This window comes from Pinus tabuliformis, chromosome 8, assembly GCF_031772625.1.
Source record: "Pinus tabuliformis cultivar Carrire ecotype Pingquan chromosome 8, CPIR1, whole genome shotgun sequence".
NCBI classification, from domain to species: Eukaryota; Viridiplantae; Streptophyta; class Pinopsida; order Pinales; family Pinaceae; genus Pinus; species Pinus tabuliformis.
Window position 1 is genome coordinate 217,637,669 of NC_142294.1, and position 19,206 is coordinate 217,656,874.

The 19,206-nt window shown below is 38.0% G+C and overlaps 3 protein-coding genes and 3 pseudogenes across 3 annotated transcripts; 3 read left to right on the top strand and 3 right to left on the bottom strand.

Annotated features, from left to right (window-relative positions):
• The first annotated feature begins 1,669 nt into the window (after window positions 1-1,669).
• Window positions 1,670-2,991, top strand: LOC149234926 (zinc transporter 1-like). The gene is made up of 3 exons (XM_089461271.1): window positions 1,670-2,332; window positions 2,421-2,570; window positions 2,677-2,991. Exons 1-3 carry the CDS (start codon window positions 1,694-1,696, stop codon window positions 2,989-2,991), a joined length of 1,104 nt encoding a protein of 367 aa, XP_089317397.1. The 5' UTR covers window positions 1,670-1,693.
• Window positions 2,992-3,271: 280 nt separating this feature from the next.
• On the bottom strand, window positions 3,272-4,701 carry LOC149234927 (zinc transporter 1-like). Its single transcript, XM_089461272.1, has 3 exons — window positions 3,931-4,701; window positions 3,693-3,842; window positions 3,272-3,586 (listed from the first exon to the last, which is right to left on the bottom strand). The coding sequence occupies exons 1-3, from the start codon at window positions 4,567-4,569 to the stop codon at window positions 3,272-3,274; spliced, it is 1,104 nt and encodes a 367-aa protein (XP_089317398.1). The 5' UTR covers window positions 4,570-4,701.
• A 4,166-nt stretch (window positions 4,702-8,867) lies between these two features.
• On the top strand, window positions 8,868-10,165 carry LOC149234928 (zinc transporter 1-like). Its single transcript, XM_089461273.1, has 3 exons — window positions 8,868-9,506; window positions 9,595-9,744; window positions 9,851-10,165. Exons 1-3 carry the CDS (start codon window positions 8,868-8,870, stop codon window positions 10,163-10,165), a joined length of 1,104 nt encoding a protein of 367 aa, XP_089317399.1.
• Window positions 10,166-10,445: 280 nt separating this feature from the next.
• LOC149234929 (zinc transporter 1-like) lies at window positions 10,446-11,741 on the bottom strand (annotated as a pseudogene).
• Window positions 11,742-16,039: 4,298 nt separating this feature from the next.
• Window positions 16,040-17,337, top strand: LOC149234930 (zinc transporter 1-like; annotated as a pseudogene).
• Window positions 17,338-17,617: 280 nt separating this feature from the next.
• On the bottom strand, window positions 17,618-18,915 carry LOC149234931 (zinc transporter 3-like; annotated as a pseudogene).
• Window positions 18,916-19,206: the final 291 nt, after the last annotated feature.

The window sequence follows — 19,206 nt, forward strand, 5'->3', positions numbered from 1 at the left end:
CGGATTATAGGGACTCAACAAGCTCACTATTAAAGATAAGTTCCCCATTCCTATCATTGATGAATTACTGGATGAATTGCATGGATCAATTTACTTCACCAAGTTGGATCTTCGTTCGGGATATCATCAAATCAGAATGAAGATTGAAGACATTCTGAAAACGGCATTTAGAACTCATGAGGATCATTATGAATTTTTGGTCATGCCTTTTGGCCTTACCAATGCACCTTCAACATTTCAAGGTTTGATGAATTCAATTTTCAAACCATTCCTTAGAAAATTTGTGTTAGTATTTTTTGATGATATACTAATCTACAGCAAGTCTTGGAAGGATCATGTTGAACATGTGGACAGGGTGCTACAACTATTGGAGGAGAAACAATTATATGCACAAAGATCCAAATGTTTCTTTGGAGTCCAGGAGGTGGAATATTTGGGTCATATTGTATCTCATGAAGGAGTTAAGGTAGACCCTAGCAAAATTAAAGCCATTAAGGAATGGAAAATCCCCACATCCATAAAGCATCTGCGAGGATTTCTTGGGTTGACAGGGTATTATCGCAAGTTTGTTAAGAATTATGGGAGAATAGCAGCACCTCTAACAACATTATTGAAGAAAGATGCATTTTCATGGACTCCGGAAGCAACAAAGGCCTTTGAACATCTTAAGGAGGCAATGTGCCAAGCACCGGTCTTAGCTACACCGGACTTCACAAAAACCTTTATTGTGGAATGTGATGCTTCAGGAAATGGAATTGGTGTTGTTCTAATGCAAGATGAAAGACCCATTGCTTTTGAAAGTCGTCCAATCAGGGGAAAGTTTTTAAGCAAAGCTATTTATGAGAAGGAAATGTTGGCAATACTCCATGCACTTAAGAAATGGCGACCCTACCTAATGGGAAGACACTTCAAGGTAAAAACGGATCATGATAGCCTTAAATACTTTTTTGAACAAAGATTATCCTCTGAAGAGCAACAAAAGTGGGTCACAAAGATGTTGGGTTATGACTTTGAAATCATCTACAAAAAAGGGAAGCAAAACGTGGTGGCAGATGCACTCTCAAGAAAGGACGAGGATGTGGAAGCATTGTTGTGCGCCATTTCTATTATCCAACCAGATTGGATAAACGAAGCAAGGGAGGAATGGAAGAATGACGAAGAAGTGTGGGCACTTATTCGAAAGCTACAACAAGATTCCAGTACGTCTGATACATTTAGCTGGAAAAATGATTCATTATGGTACAAAGATTGCTTATACCTCTGTAAGAATTCCCAGCTAAAACAAAAGATTCTTATGGAATTGCACACTTCTCCCTTAGGAGGGCACTCAGGATTTTTAAAAACTTACCACAGGGTTAAGAAGGAATTTTTTTGGGATGGCCTTAAATCAGATATTCAAAAGTTTAAATCAGATATTACAAATTAACAAACTGTTGTGTAACAGATTCTTCCTTTTCCTATTTTGCTGGCTTTTTAACCCATAAAAACAGTGATTGCAAAATTAACATGTATTACAAATTAACAAACTATTGTGTAACAGATTCTTCCTTTTCCTATTTTGCTGGCTTTTTAACCCATAAGAACAATAATAAAGTTGGAAAATTATAAACTTTCTTATTCCACTCTGATTTTCCAGTTTCTCCAGTTTCTCCAGATACCTGGAGTCTTTTCAAGTAACAATCAGTTGTGAGGAATGGCAAATTCATCACCAGCCATGAAATATTTCACAGCTGGTTTGGCCATAGCTTTATGTTTCATGGTTAATTTTGTGGCAGCAAATAATAGTTCTTTCTCTAATGAAAACAGTGAAGATTCATGCAGGAATAAGACTGAAGCTCTCCATCTGAGGATTGGGGCACTAGCTTCTATTCTTGTGGCAGGCACTATTGGGGTATGCTTGCCTATTGTGGGCAGGACTTTCCCTGCTTTAAGTCCTGATAGGAATATATTTTTTGTCATTAAGGCTTTTGTTGCTGGTGTGATTCTTGCTACTGGTTTCGTTCATGTTCTTCCTGATGCCTTCGCATTTCTTACTAGTGAATGCTTAAATCCGAATCCATTGGGCAACTTCCCCTTTGCTGGGTTTATAGCAATGATGGCCGCAGTTTGTACTCTCATGGTGGATGCTCTAGCCACTGGTTACTACGAGCGTTCCCATTTTAGAAATCAAAACAAAGATAATCAAGTTAATGAGGGTACAGATCTTGGTAATGGCAATGGCTTAGAGCATGAGAATCATGTTCATACACACTCACATGCTACACATGGGCACGCCCATGGATCCAATGCTATAGAAGAAGATTCCACTATTCGGCATCGCGTCATTGCTCAGGTAAAAACCTAAACTTCAAGCTCAAGTATAGATTTCAATAACTATATTATTAAATTTAACACCATGAATGGAACATGGTTAATATCAGGTGTTAGAGTTGGGCATTGTTGCTCAATCCGTTATTATTGGTATCTCATTGGGTGCTTCTGAAAGTCCATGCACAATTAGGCCTTTAGTGGCAGCCTTATCATTTCACAAGTTTTTTGAAGGAATGGGTCTTGGTGGATGCATCATTCAGGTAATTTTTATCCCTTAAATCTTCAAAAATTGAATAGTATAAGGCAGGAATATTTACACTGATATAAGGTTGATTGATTGAAATTTGTGTCTTTTGAGTGGGGCAGGCAGGTTTCAAGAATAAGTCGGCAGCAGTTATCCTGATGACGTTCTTCTTTGCTGTGATAACGCCCTTTGGTATTGCACTGGGAATTGGGATCTCATCGGCTTACAACGAGAACAGCCCCACGGCACTGATCGTTGAAGGAGTATTTAATGCAGCGTCTTCTGGAATTCTGATATACATGGCTCTGGTGGATCTTCTTGCTGCAGATTTTATCAATTCCTCTCTGATGAAACAAAATAAAACACTCCAGTTGTGCTCATACGTCGCTCTCTTGTTAGGTATAGGGTCCATGTCTTTGATCGCCAAATGGGCTTGAAATTTTACCATATCTCTTCCCTACAGAATCTCCTATATCTCTTTGTTGGTTGTATCGACGTTTATGTACATACACATATCCTTCGATTTGTGACAATGACAATTGATTGAATTTTCTCTTGGATATACATTGTCAATGGATTCAGTTTCTATGTACATCCAAGAGAAAATTCAATCAATTGTCATTGTCACAAATCGAAGGATATGTGTATGTACATAAACGTCGATACAACCAACAAAGAGATATAGGAGATTCTGTAGGGAAGAGATATGGTAAAATTTCAAGCCCATTTGGCGATCAAAGACATGGACCCTATACTTAACAAGAGAGCGACGTATGAGCACAGCTGGAGTGTTTTATTTTGTTTCATCCGAGAGGAATTGATATAATCTGCAGCAAGAAGATCCACCAGAGCCATGTATATCAGAATTCCAGAAGACGTCGCATTAAATACTCCTTCAACGATCAGTGCCGTGGGGCTGTTCTCGTTGTAAGCCGATGAGATCCTAATTCCCAATGCAATACCAAAGGGCGTTGTCACAGCAAAGAAGAACGTCATCAGGATAACTGCTGCCAACTTATTCTTGAAACCCGCCTGCCCCACTCAAAAGACACAAATTTCAATCAATCAACCTTATATCAGTGTAAATATTCCTGCCTTATACTATTCAATTTTTGAAGATTTAAGGGATAAAAATTACCTGAACGATGCATCCACCAAGACCCATTCCCTCAAAAAACTGGTGAAATGATAAGGCTGCCACTAAAGGCCTAATTGTGCATGGACTTTCAGAAGCACCCAATGAGATACCAATAATAACGGAGTGAGCAACAATGCCCAATTCTAACACCTGATATTAACCATGTTCCATTCATGGTGTTAAATTTAATAATATAGTTATTGAAATCTATACTTGAGCTTGAAGTTTAGGTTTTTACCTGAGCAATGACGCGATGCCGAATAGTGGAATCTTCTTCTATAGCATTGGATCCATGGGCGTGCCCATTTGTAGCATGTGAGTGTGTATGCACATGATTCTCATGCTCTAAGCCATTGCCATTACCAAGATCTGTACCCTCATTAACTTGATTACCTTTGTTTTGATTTCTAAAATGGGAACGCTCGTAGTAACCAGTGGCTAGAGCATCCACCATGAGAGTACAAACTGCGGCCATCATTGCTATAAACCCAGCAAAGGGGAAGTTGCCCCATGGATTCGGATTTAAGCATTCACTAGTAAGAAATGCGAAGGCATCAGGAAGAACATGAACGAAACCAGTAGCAAGAATCACACCAGCAGCAAAAGCCTTAATGACAAAAAATATATTCCTATCAGGACTTAAAGCAGGGAAAGTCCTACCCACAACAGGCAAGCATACCCCAATAGTGCTTGCCACAAGAATAGCAGCTAGTGCCCCAGTCCTCAGATGGAGAGCTTCAGCCTTATTCCTGCATGAATCTTCACTGTTTTCATTAGAGCAAGAACTATTATCTGCTGCCACAAAATTAACCATGAAACATAAAGCTATGGCCAAACCAGCTGTGAAATATTTCATGGCTGGTGATGAATTTGCCATTCCTCACAATTGATTGTTACTTGAAAAGACTCCATGTATCTGGTTTGGTCTGCCAGGATCGCTCCATAAATATCTTCCCTCTCAGAAACTTCAATTATTATTTCCTCCAGAAAAGGTCGGGAGGCGCATCCGTTACCTAGCAAGTCCACAGAATGTCCTCATCATAACACCACTTGCACAGATTGTTAATTCACTACGAGAGAATGTTAATGGTGAAACAAAAAGTGGTAGGATGGCATCCGCATAGAACGAAAGAAACTGGAGAAACTGGAAAATCAGAGTGGAATAAGAAAGTTCATAATTTTCCAACTTTATTATTGTTGTTATGGGTTAAAAAGCCAGCAAAATAGGAAAAGGAAGAATCTGTTACACAATAGTTTGTTAATTTGTAATACATGTTAATTTTGCAATCATTGTTTTTATGGGTTAAAAAGCCAGCAAAATAGGAAAAGGAAGAATATGTTACACAACAGTTTGTTAATTTGTAATACATGTTAATTTTGCCATGACTGATTTTATGGAATTTTAGATATTTTTAAAAATGTTTATATTTATTATGAAAGATTTTAGATAGATTAGTTTTAAAATTAGAAAAATATGTTAGATTTAAATTTAGAAATTATTGAAGGGAAGTGAAGTTTTTATATTATCTAGTTTATTGGATGTTATTCAAAATTCGAAATAAATTTTTTAAAAAATGGGCTGAAAATATCCCCAACACAATAAGAAATTTTTTAAAATGATAGTTTTTAAGATGTATACTATCGAATTTTTTTCGAATTAAAAATTTCTTATTCGAATTTTTATTGTATCGTATCGAATTCGAACTTGGTAACTATGACTGCACATACAAGGAAGAGAATTTCATCTTTAACACCAAAAAGTTACAGACATGGCAGATTTGAAGACAGATTTGACAAATTTTCTACATGAAATACATACTAATGGTGGAAAGGTTGTAAAGGAAACTCATGATGTGAACCAAAGAAATGTTAATCATGATTCCATAGACTCTAATGTTGGATCGAAAACCCACCATATTCCAAAACTCGATATGAGGAAGTTTGATGGCAAGGATCCCGCCACATGGATATTACAGATGGAGCAGTTCTTCGATCTCAATAATGTGCAAAACACACAAAAGGTACGTATGGCAACTGTATATTTGGAACCAAATCAGTTTGTATGGTATCAATGGCTTTGTTCTCGTAAACAATTTATCACTTGGGCAATTTTTACGGAAGAATTGATAGCACATTATGAGGATACAAAAAGCAACACTTTTTTTAGCCAATTGATAAGTCTCAAACAAAAGGGTTCAATAATGGAGCACATTGAGGAGTTCCAAAAATTGAACATAAGGGTAAAAGATATTCCAGAGGAGCATAGGATTGATGTGTTCATAGGGTCTTTAAAGGATAATATCCAACATGATGTTCGCCTTTGGGAACCTGATTCATTAGAGAAGGCATTCAGGTTAGCAAGAAAAATGGAAAGCAAAATTATGGCAACCAGGAAGCATACCACTCACAACTATAAAGACGGAAGTGTTGTTGCCCCTAGTCTTCCACAACCTATAAGGTTGACACCACAACAATTGGAAGAAAAAAGAGCAAAAGGGCTTTGTTACAGTTGTGATAGCAAATACACTAAAGGTCATAAGTGTGCTGAGAAGAAATTATTCTACATAGATTGTGAAGAGGAAGAAGAAAAAGAGCAAGAAAGGTCAAAAGAAGAGGATATACTCCAGGAACAAAGCCTAGATGAAGAACAAATAAATCCGACCATATCTTGTAATGCATTGGCGGGAATTACCACTCCTCAAACCATCAAGATAGAAGGACAAATCAAGAAGAAAAAGGTAATAGTGTTGATTGATTCAGGAAGCACCCACAATTTTATTCATTGTAGGGTAGCAAAAGAATTGAATTGCTTCCTATATCCAGCACCAGAGTGTCAAGTGATGATTGCAAATGGAGGAACAATAAATTGCTCTAGAAAGTGCCATAATATCAAGCTATCCATGGGAGAATATGTATTGACTAGCCCAATGCTTTCCATTCCAATGGGAGGTGCTGATGTTGTACTAGGAGTCCAATGGCTACAATCCTTGGGTACAATAGCTTTTAATTTTCAAGAACTTTTCATCAAATTTTCTACGGAAGGAAAGGAAGTTGAATTAAGGGGTATTGCAGGGAAACCAGGAAAGATAATCAGCTCTAATGGTATGACAAAGCTTCTAAAAAAGGAGCAAAGAGGTGTAATTGCACAATTATGTTCGCTAGATGTTTCCACATCGGAATCATCTATTTCTCCAGATCTCCAAAAGGTCCTGGACAATCATTCCAAGGTATTTGAGACTCCCAAAGGTCTCCCACCTATGCGTGATCATGATCATGCTATTCATCTGATTCCATGAAGTGTTCCTCCAAACATCAGGCCGTACAGATATCCCTATGTCCAAAAAAGTGAAATTGAACGTATGGTTGCAGAAATGCTAGAGGCTAGTATAATTCAACCGAGTCAAAGTTCTTTCTCTGCTCCAGTAGTATTGGTGCACAAGAAGGATGGATCATGGCGCATGTGTCGGATTATAGGGAACTCAACAAGCTCACTATTAAAGATAAGTTCCCCATTCCTATCATTGATGAATTACTGGATGAATTGCATGGATCAATTTACTTCACCAAGTTGGATCTTCGTTCGGGATATCATCAAATCAGAATGAAGATTGAAGACATTCTGAAAACGGCATTTAGAACTCATGAGGGTCATTATGAATTTTTGGTCATGCCTTTTGGCCTTACCAATGCACCTTCAACATTTCAAGGTTTGATGAATTCAATTTTCAAACCATTCCTTAGAAAATTTGTGTTAGTATTTTTTGATGATATACTAATCTACAGCAAGTCTTGGAAGGATCATGTTGAACATGTGGACAGGGTGCTACAACTATTGGAGGAGAAACAATTATATGCACAAAGATCCAAATGTTTCTTTGGAGTCCAGGAGGTGGAATATTTGGGTCATATTGTATCTCATGAAGGAGTTAAGGTAGACCCTAGCAAAATTAAAGCCATTAAGGAATGGAAAATCCCCACATCCATAAAGCATCTGCGAGGATTTCTTGGGTTGACAGGGTATTATCGCAAGTTTGTTAAGAATTATGGGAGAATAGCAGCACCTCTAACAACATTATTGAAGAAAGATGCATTTTCATGGACTCCGGAAGCAACAAAGGCCTTTGAACATCTTAAGGAGGCAATGTGCCAAGCACCGGTCTTAGCTACACCGGACTTCACAAAAACCTTTATTGTGGAATGTGATGCTTCAGGAAATGGAATTGGTGCTGTTCTAATGCAAGATGAAAGACCCATTGCTTTTGAAAGTCGTCCAATCAGGGAAAGTTTTTAAGCAAAGCTATTTATGAGAAGGAAATGTTGGCAATACTCCATGCACTTAAGAAATGGCGACCCTACCTAATGGGAAGACACTTCAAGGTAAAAACGGATCATGATAGCCTTAAATACTTTTTTGAACAAAGATTATCCTCTGAAGAGCAACAAAAGTGGGTCACAAAGATGTTGGGTTATGACTTTGAAATCATCTACAAAAAAGGGAAGCAAAACGTGGTGGCAGATGCACTCTCAAGAAAGGACGAGGATGTGGAAGCATTGTTGTGCGCCATTTCTATTATCCAACCAGATTGGATAAACGAAGCAAGGGAGGAATGGAAGAATGACGAAGAAGTGTGGGCACTTATTCGAAAGCTACAACAAGATTCCAGTACGTCTGATACATTTAGCTGGAAAAATGATTCATTATGGTACAAAGATTGCTTATACCTCTGTAAGAATTCCCAGCTAAAACAAAAGATTCTTATGGAATTGCACACTTCTCCCTTAGGAGGGCACTCAGGATTTTTAAAAACTTACCACAGGGTTAAGAAGGAATTTTTTTGGGATGGCCTTAAATCAGATATTCAAAAGTTTAAATCAGATATTACAAATTAACAAACTGTTGTGTAACAGATTCTTCCTTTTCCTATTTTGCTGGCTTTTTAACCCATAAAAACAGTGATTGCAAAATTAACATGTATTACAAATTAACAAACTATTGTGTAACAGATTCTTCCTTTTCCTATTTTGCTGGCTTTTTAACCCATAAGAACAATAATAAAGTTGGAAAATTATAAACTTTCTTATTCCACTCTGATTTTCAGTTTCTCCAGTTTCTCCAGTTTCTTTCCAGTTTCTCCAGATACCGGAGTCTTTTCAAGTAACAATCAGTTGTGAGGAATGGCAAATTCATCACCAGCCATGAAATATTTCACAGCTGGTTTGGCCATAGCTTTATGTTTCATGGTTAATTTTGTGGCAGCAAATAATAGTTCTTTCTCTAATGAAAACAGTGAAGATTCATGCAGGAATAAGACTGAAGCTCTCCATCTGAGGATTGGGGCACTAGCTTCTATTCTTGTGGCAGGCACTATTGGGGTATGCTTGCCTATTGTGGGCAGGACTTTCCCTGCTTTAAGTCCTGATAGGAATATATTTTTTGTCATTAAGGCTTTTGTTGCTGGTGTGATTCTTGCTACTGGTTTCGTTCATGTTCTTCCTGATGCCTTCGCATTTCTTACTAGTGAATGCTTAAATCCGAATCCATTGGGCAACTTCCCCTTTGTTGGGTTTATAGCAATGATGGCCGCAGTTTGTACTCTCATGGTGGATGCTCTAGCCACTGGTTACTACGAGCGTTCCCATTTTAGAAATCAAAACAAAGATAATCAAGTTAATGAGGGTACAGATCTTGGTAATGGCAATGGCTTAGAGCATGAGAATCATGTTCATACACACTCACATGCTACACATGGGCACGCCCATGGATCCAATGCTATAGAAGAAGATTCCACTATTCGGCATCGCGTCATTGCTCAGGTAAAAACCTAAACTTCAAGCTCAAGTATAGATTTCAATAACTATATTATTAAATTTAACACCATGAATGGAACATGGTTAATATCAGGTGTTAGAGTTGGGCATTGTTGCTCAATCCGTTATTATTGGTATCTCATTGGGTGCTTCTGAAAGTCCATGCACAATTAGGCCTTTAGTGGCAGCCTTATCATTTCACAAGTTTTTTGAAGGAATGGGTCTTGGTGGATGCATCATTCAGGTAATTTTTATCCCTTAAATCTTCAAAAATTGAATAGTATAAGGCAGGAATATTTACACTGATATAAGGTTGATTGATTGAAATTTGTGTCTTTTGAGTGGGGCAGGCAGGTTTCAAGAATAAGTCGGCAGCAGTTATCCTGATGACGTTCTTCTTTGCTGTGATAACGCCCTTTGGTATTGCACTGGGAATTGGGATCTCATCGGCTTACAACGAGAACAGCCCCACGGCACTGATCGTTGAAGGAGTATTTAATGCAGCGTCTTCTGGAATTCTGATATACATGGCTCTGGTGGATCTTCTTGCTGCAGATTTTATCAATTCCTCTCTGATGAAACAAAATAAAACACTCCAGTTGTGCTCATACGTCGCTCTCTTGTTAGGTATAGGGTCCATGTCTTTGATCGCCAAATGGGCTTGAAATTTTACCATATCTCTTCCCTACAGAATCTCCTATATCTCTTTGTTGGTTGTATCGACGTTTATGTACATACACATATCCTTCGATTTGTGACAATGACAATTGATTGAATTTTCTCTTGGATATACATTGTCAATGGATTCAGTTTCTATGTACATCCAAGAGAAAATTCAATCAATTGTCATTGTCACAAATCGAAGGATATGTGTATGTACATAAACGTCGATACAACCAACAAAGAGATATAGGAGATTCTGTAGGGAAGAGATATGGTAAAATTTCAAGCCCATTTGGCGATCAAAGACATGGACCCTATACTTAACAAGAGAGCGACGTATGAGCACAGCTGGAGTGTTTTATTTTGTTTCATCCGAGAGGAATTGATATAATCTGCAGCAAGAAGATCCACCAGAGCCATGTATATCAGAATTCCAGAAGACGTCGCATTAAATACTCCTTCAACGATCAGTGTCGTGGGGCTGTTCTCGTTGTAAGCCGATGAGATCCTAATTCCCAATGCAATACCAAAGGGCGTTGTCACAGCAAAGAAGAACGTCATCAGGATAACTGCTGCCAACTTATTCTTGAAACCCGCCTGCCCCACTCAAAAGACACAAATTTCAATCAATCAACCTTATATCAGTGTAAATATTCCTGCCTTATACTATTCAATTTTTGAAGATTTAAGGGATAAAAATTACCTGAACGATGCATCCACCAAGACCCATTCCCTCAAAAAATGGTGAAATGATAAGGCTGCCACTAAAGGCCTAATTGTGCATGGACTTTCAGAAGCACCCAATGAGATACCAATAATAACGGAGTCAGCAACAATGCCCAATTCTAACACCTGATATTAACCATGTTCCATTCATGGTGTTAAATTTAATAATATAGTTATTGAAATCTATACTTGAGCTTGAAGTTTAGGTTTTTACCTGAGCAATGACGCGATGCCGAATAGTGGAATCTTCTTCTATAGCATTGGATCCATGGGCGTGCCCATTTGTAGCATGTGAGTGTGTATGCACATGATTCTCATGCTCTAAGCCATTGCCATTACCAAGATCTGTACCCTCATTAACTTGATTACCTTTGTTTTGATTTCTAAAATGGGAACGCTCGTAGTAACCAGTGGCTAGAGCATCCACCATGAGAGTACAAACTGCGGCCATCATTGCTATAAACCCAGCAAAGGGGAAGTTGCCCCATGGATTCGGATTTAAGCATTCACCAGTAAGAAATGCGAATGCATCAGGAAGAACATGAATGAAACCAGTAGCAAGAATCACACTAGCAGCAAAAGCCTTAATGAAAAAAATATATTCCTATCAGGACTTAAAGCAGGGAAAGTCCTACCCACAACAAGCAAGCATACCCCAATAGTTCTTGCCACAAGAATAGCAGCTAGTGCCCCAGTCCTCAGATGGAGAGCTTCAGCCTTATTCCTGCATGAATCTTCATTGTTTTCATTAGAGCAAGAACTATTATCTGCTACCACAAAATTAACCATGAAACATAAAGCTATGGCCAAACCAGCTGTGAAATATTTCATGGCTGGTGATGAATTTGCCATTCCTCACAATTGATTTGTACTTGAAAAGACTCCATGTATCTGGTTTGGTCTGTCGGGATCGCTCCATAAATATCTTCCCTCTCAGAAACTTCAATTATTATTTCCTCCAGAAAAGGTCGGGAGGCGCATCCGTTACCTAGCAAGTCCACAGAATGTCCTCATCATAACACCACTTGCACAGATTGTTCATTCACTACGAGAGAATGTTAATGGTGAAACAAAAAGTGGTAGGATGGCATCCGCATAGAACGAAAGAAACTGGAGAAACTGGAAAATCAGAGTGGAATAAGAAAGTTCATAATTTTCCAACTTTATTATTGTTGTTATGGGTTAAAAAGCCAGCAAAATAGGAAAAGGAAGAATCTGTTACACAATAGTTTGTTAATTTGTAATACATGTTAATTTTGCAATCATTGTTTTTATGGGTTAAAAAGCCAGCAAAATAGGAAAAGGAAGAATATGTTACACAACAGTTTGTTAATTTGTAATACATGTTAATTTTGCCATGACTGATTTTATGGAATTTTAGATATTTTTAAAAATGTTTATATTTATTATGAAAGATTTTAGATAGATTAGTTTTAAAATTAGAAAAATATGTTAGATTTAAATTTAGAAATTATTGAAGGGAAGTGAAGTTTTTATATTATCTAGTTTATTGGATGTTATTCAAAATTCGAAATAAATTTTTTAAAAAATGGGCTGATATCCCCAACACAATAAGAAATTTTTTAAAATGATAGTTTTTAAGATGTATACTATCGAATTTTTTTCGAATTAAAAATTTCTTATTCGAATTTTTATTGTATCGTATCGAATTCGAACTTCGTAACTATGACTGCACATACAAGGAAGAGAATTTCATCTTTAACACCAAAAAGTTACAGACATGGCAGATTTGAAGACATATTTGACAAATTTTCTACATGAAATACATACTAATGGTGGAAAGGTTGTAAAGGAAACTCATGATGTGAACCAAAGAAATGTTAATCATGATTCCATAGACTCTAATGTTGGATCGAAAACCCACCATATTCCAAAACTCGATATGAGGAAGTTTGATGGCAAGGATCCCGCCACATGGATATTACAGATGGAGCAGTTCTTCGATCTCAATAATGTGCAAAACACACAAAAGGTACGTATGGCAACTGTATATTTGGAACCAAATCAGTTTGTATGGTATCAATGGCTTTGTTCTCGTAAACAATTTATCACTTGGGCAATTTTTACGGAAGAATTGATAGCACATTATGAGGATACAAAAAGCAACACTTTTTTTAGCCAATTGATAAGTCTCAAACAAAAGGGTTCAATAATGGAGCACATTGAGGAGTTCCAAAAATTGAACATAAGGGTAAAAGATATTCCAGAGGAGCATAGGATTGATGTGTTCATAGGGTCTTTAAAGGATAATATCCAACATGATGTTCGCCTTTGGGAACCTGATTCATTAGAGAAGGCATTCAGGTTAGCAAGAAAAATGGAAAGCAAAATTATGGCAACCAGGAAGCATACCACTCACAACTATAAAGACGGAAGTGTTGTTGCCCCTAGTCTTCCACAACCTATAAGGTTGACACCACAACAATTGGAAGAAAAAAGAGCAAAAGGGCTTTGTTACAGTTGTGATAGCAAATACACTAAAGGTCATAAGTGTGCTGAGAAGAAATTATTCTACATAGATTGTGAAGAGGAAGAAGAAAAAGAGCAAGAAAGGTCAAAAGAAGAGGATATACTCCAGGAACAAAGCCTAGATGAAGAACAAATAAATCCGACCATATCTTGTAATGCATTGGCGGGAATTACCACTCCTCAAACCATCAAGATAGAAGGACAAATCAAGAAGAAAAAGGTAATAGTGTTGATTGATTCAGGAAGCACCCACAATTTTATTCATTGTAGGGTAGCAAAAGAATTGAATTGCTTCCTATATCCAGCACCAGAGTGTCAAGTGATGATTGCAAATGGAGGAACAATAAATTGCTCTAGAAAGTGCCATAATATCAAGCTATCCATGGGAGAATATGTATTGACTAGCCCAATGCTTTCCATTCCAATGGGAGGTGCTGATGTTGTACTAGGAGTCCAATGGCTACAATCCTTGGGTACAATAGCTTTTAATTTTCAAGAACTTTTCATCAAATTTTCTACGGAAGGAAAGGAAGTTGAATTAAGGTGTATTGCAGGGAAACCAGGAAAGATAATCAGCTCTAATGGTATGACAAAGCTTCTAAAAAAGGAGCAAAGAGGTGTAATTGCACAATTATGTTCGCTAGATGTTTCCACATCGGAATCATCTATTTCTCCAGATCTCCAAAAGGTCTGGACAATCATTCCAAGGTATTTGAGACTCCCAAAGGTCTCCCACCTATGCGTGATCATGATCATGCTATTCATCTGATTCCATGAAGTGTTCCTCCAAACATCAGGCCGTACAGATATCCCTATGTCCAAAAAAGTGAAATTGAACGTATGGTTGCAGAAATGCTAGAGGCTAGTATAATTCAACCGAGTCAAAGTTCTTTCTCTGCTCCAGTAGTATTGGTGCACAAGAAGGATGGATCATGGCGCATGTGTCTGGATTATAGGGAACTCAACAAGCTCACTATTAAAGATAAGTTCCCCATTCCTATCATTGATGAATTACTGGATGAATTGCATGGATCAATTTACTTCACCAAGTTGGATCTTCGTTCGGGATATCATCAAATCAGAATGAAGATTGAAGACATTCTGAAAACGGCATTTAGAACTCATGAGGATCATTATGAATTTTTGGTCATGCCTTTTGGCCTTACCAATGCACCTTCAACATTTCAAGGTTTGATGAATTCAATTTTCAAACCATTCCTTAGAAAATTTGTGTTAGTATTTTTTGATGATATACTAATCTACAGCAAGTCTTGGAAGGATCATGTTGAACATGTGGACAGGGTGCTACAACTATTGGAGGAGAAACAATTATATGCACAAAGATCCAAATGTTTCTTTGGAGTCCAGGAGGTGGAATATTTGGGTCATATTGTATCTCATGAAGGAGTTAAGGTAGACCCTAGCAAAATTAAAGCCATTAAGGAATGGAAAATCCCCACATCCATAAAGCATCTGCGAGGATTTCTTGGGTTGACAGGGTATTATCGCAAGTTTGTTAAGAATTATGGGAGAATAGCAGCACCTCTAACAACATTATTGAAGAAAGATGCATTTTCATGGACTCCGGAAGCAACAAAGGCCTTTGAACATCTTAAGGAGGCAATGTGCCAAGCACCGGTCTTAGCTACACCGGACTTCACAAAAACCTTTATTGTGGAATGTGATGCTTCAGGAAATGGAATTGGTGCTGTTCTAATGCAAGATGAAAGACCCATTGCTTTTGAAAGTCGTCCAATCAGGGGAAAGTTTTTAAGCAAAGCTATTTATGAGAAGGAAATGTTGGCAATACTCCATGCACTTAAGAAATGGCGACCCTACCTAATGGGAAGACACTTCAAGGTAAAAACGGATCATGATAGCCTTAAATACTTTTTTGAACAAAGATTATCCTCTGAAGAGCAACAAAAGTGGGTCACAAAGATGTTGGGTTATGACTTTGAAATCATCTACAAAAAAGGGAAGCAAAACGTGGTGGCAGATGCACTCTCAAGAAAGGACGAGGATGTGGAAGCATTGTTGTGCGCCATTTCTATTATCCAACCAGATTGGATAAACGAAGCAAGGGAGGAATGGAAGAATGACGAAGAAGTGTGGGCACTTATTCGAAAGCTACAACAAGATTCCAGTACGTCTGATACATTTAGCTGGAAAAATGATTCATTATGGTACAAAGATTGCTTATACCTCTGTAAGAATTCCCAGCTAAAACAAAAGATTCTTATGGAATTGCACACTTCTCCCTTAGGAGGGCACTCAGGATTTTTAAAAACTTACCACAGGGTTAAGAAGGAATTTTTTTGGGATGGCCTTAAATCAGATATTCAAAAGTTTAAATCAGATATTACAAATTAACAAACTGTTGTGTAACAGATTCTTCCTTTTCCTATTTTGCTAGCTTTTTAACCCATAAAAACAGTGATTGCAAAATTAACATGTATTACAAATTAACAAACTATTGTGTAACAGATTCTTCCTTTTCCTATTTTGCTGGCTTTTTAACCCATAAGAACAATAATAAAGTTGGAAAATTATAAACTTTCTTATTCCACTCTGATTTTCCAGTTTCTCCAGTTTCTCCAGTTTCTTTCCAGTTTCTCCAGATACCTGGAGTCTTTTCAAGTAACAATCAGTTGTGAGGAATGGCAAATTCATCACCAGCCATGAAATATTTCACAGCTGGTTTGGCCATAGCTTTATGTTTCATGGTTAATTTTGTGGTAGCAAATAATAGTTCTTTCTCTAATGAAAACAATGAAGATTCATGCAGGAATAAGACTTAAGCTCTCCATCTGAGGATTGGGGCACTAGCTTCTATTCTTGTGGCAGGCACTATTGGGGTATGCTTGCCTATTGTGGGCAGGACTTTCCCTGCTTTAAGTCCTGATAGGAATATATTTTTTGTCATTAAGGCTTTTGTTGCTCGTGTGATTCTTGCTACTGGTTCTGTTCATGTTCTTCATGATGCCTTCACATTTCTTACTAGTGAATGCTTAAATCCGAATCCATTGGGCAACTTCCCCTTTGTTGGGTTTATAGCAATGATGGCCGCAGTTTGTACTCTCATGGTGGATGCTCTAGCCACTGGTTACTACGAGCGTTCCCATTTTAGAAATCAAAACAAAGATAATCAAGTTAATGAGGGTACAGATCTTGGTAATGGCAATGGCTTAGAGCATGAGAATCATGTTCATACACACTCACATGCTACACATGGGCACGCCCATGGATCCAATGCTATAGAAGAAGATTCCACTATTCGACATCGCGTCATTGCTCAGGTAAAAACCTAAACTTCAAGCTCAAGTATAGATTTCAATAACTATATTATTAAATTTAACACCATGAATGGAACATGGTTAATATCAGGTGTTAGAGTTGGGCATTGTTGCTCAATCCGTTATTTGTGGTATCTCATTGGGTGCTTCTGAAAGTCCATGCACAATTAGGCCTTTAGTGGCAGCCTTATCATTTCACAAGTTTTTTGAAGGAATGGGTCTTGGTGGATGCATCATTCAGGTAATTTTTATCCCTTAAATCTTCAAAAATTGAATAGTATAAGGCAGGAATATTTACACTGATATAAGGTTGATTGATTGAAATTTGTGTCTTTTGAGTGGGGCAGGCAGGTTTCAAGAATAAGTCGGCAGCAGTTATCCTGATGACGTTCTTCTTCGCTGTGATAACGCCCTTTGGTATTGCACTGGGAATTGGGATCTCATCGGCTTAGAACGAGAACAGCCCCACGGCACTGATCGTTGAAGGAGTATTTAATGCAGTGTCTTCTGGAATTCTGATATACATGGCTCTGGTGGATCTTCTTGCTGCAGATTTTATCAACTCCTCTCTGATGAAACAAAATAAAACACTCCAGTTGTGCTCATACGTCACTCTCTTGTTAGGTATAGGGTCCATGTCTTTGATCGCCAAATGGGCTTGAAATTTTACCATATCTCTTCCCTACAGAATCTCCTATATCTCTTTGTTGGTTGTATCGACGTTTATGTACATACACATATCCTTCGATTTGTGACAATGACAATTGATTGAATTTTCTCTTGGATATACATTGTCAATGGATTCAGTTTCTATGTACATCCAAGAGAAAATTCAATCAATTGTCATTGTCACAAATCGAAGGATATGTGTATGTACATAAACGTCGATACAACCAACAAAGAGATATAGGAGATTCTGTAGGGAAGAGATATGGTAAAATTTCAAGCCCATTTGGCGATCAAAGACATGGACCCTATACCTAACAAGAGAGTGACGTATGAGCACAACTGGAGTGTTTTATTTTGTTTCATTAGAGAGGAATTGATAAAATCTGCAGCAAGAAGATCCACCAGAGCCATGTATATCAGAATTCCAGAAGACACTGCATTAAATACTCCTTCAACGATCAGTGCCGTGGGGCTGTTCTCGTTCTAAGCCGATGAGATCCCAATTCCCAGTGCAATACCAAAGGGCGTTATCACAGCAAAGAAGAACGTCATCAGGATAACTGCTGCCGACTTATTCTTGAAACCTGCCTGCCCCACTCAAAAGACACAAATTTCAATCAATCAACCTTATATCAGTGTAAATATTCCTGCCTTATACTATTCAATTTTTGAAGATTTAAGGGATAAAAATTACCTGAATGATGCATCCACCAAGACCCATTCCCTCAAAAAAATGGTGAAATGATAAGGCTGCCACTAAAGGCCTAATTGTGCATGGACTTTCAGAAGCACCCAATGAGATACCAATAATAACGGAGTCAGCAACAATGCCCAATTCTAACACCTGATATTAACCATGTTCCATTCATGGTGTTAAATTTAATAATATAGTTATTGAAATCTATACTTGAGCTTGAAGTTTAGGTTTTTACCTGAGCAATGACGCGATGCCGAATAGTGGAATCTTCTTCTATAGCATTGGATCCTTGGGCGTGCCCATTGGTAGCATGTGAGTGTGTATGCACATGATTCTCATGCTCTAAGCCATTGCCATTACCAAAATCTGTACCCTCATTAACTTGATTACCTTTGTTTTGATTTCTAAAATGGGACCGCTCGTAGTAACCAGTGGCTAGAGCATCCACCATGAGAGTACAAACTGCGGCCATCATTGCTATAAACCCAGCAAAGGGGAAGTTGCCCCATGGATTCGGATTTAAGCATTCAGTAGTAAGAAATGCGAAGGCATCAGGAAGAACATGAACGAAACCAGTAGCAAGAATCACACCAGCAGCAAAAGCCTTAATGACAAAAAATATATTCCTATCAGGACTTAAAGCAGGGAAAGTCCTACCCACAACAGGCAAGCATACCCCAATAGTGCTTGCCACAATAATAGCAGCTAGTGCCCCAGTCCTCAGATGGAGAGCTTCAACATTATTCATGCATGAATCTTCACTGTTTTCATTAGAGCAAGAACTATTATCTGCTACCACAAAATTAACCATGAAACATAAAGCTATGGCCAAACCAGCTGTGAAATATTTCATGGCTGGTGATGAATTTTCCATTCCTCACAATTGATTGTTACTTGAAAAGACTCCATGTATCTGGTTTGGTCTGCCAGGATCGCTCCATAAATATCTTCCCTCTCAGAAACTTCAATTATTATTTCCTCCAGAAAAGGTCGGGAGGCGCATCCGTTACCTAGCCAGTCCACAGAATGTCCTCATCATAACACCACTTGCACAGATTGTTCATTCACTACGAGAGAATGTTAATGGTGAAACAAAAAGTGGTAGGATGGCATCCGTATAGAACGAAAGAAACTGGAGAAACTGGAAAATCAGAGTGGAATAAGA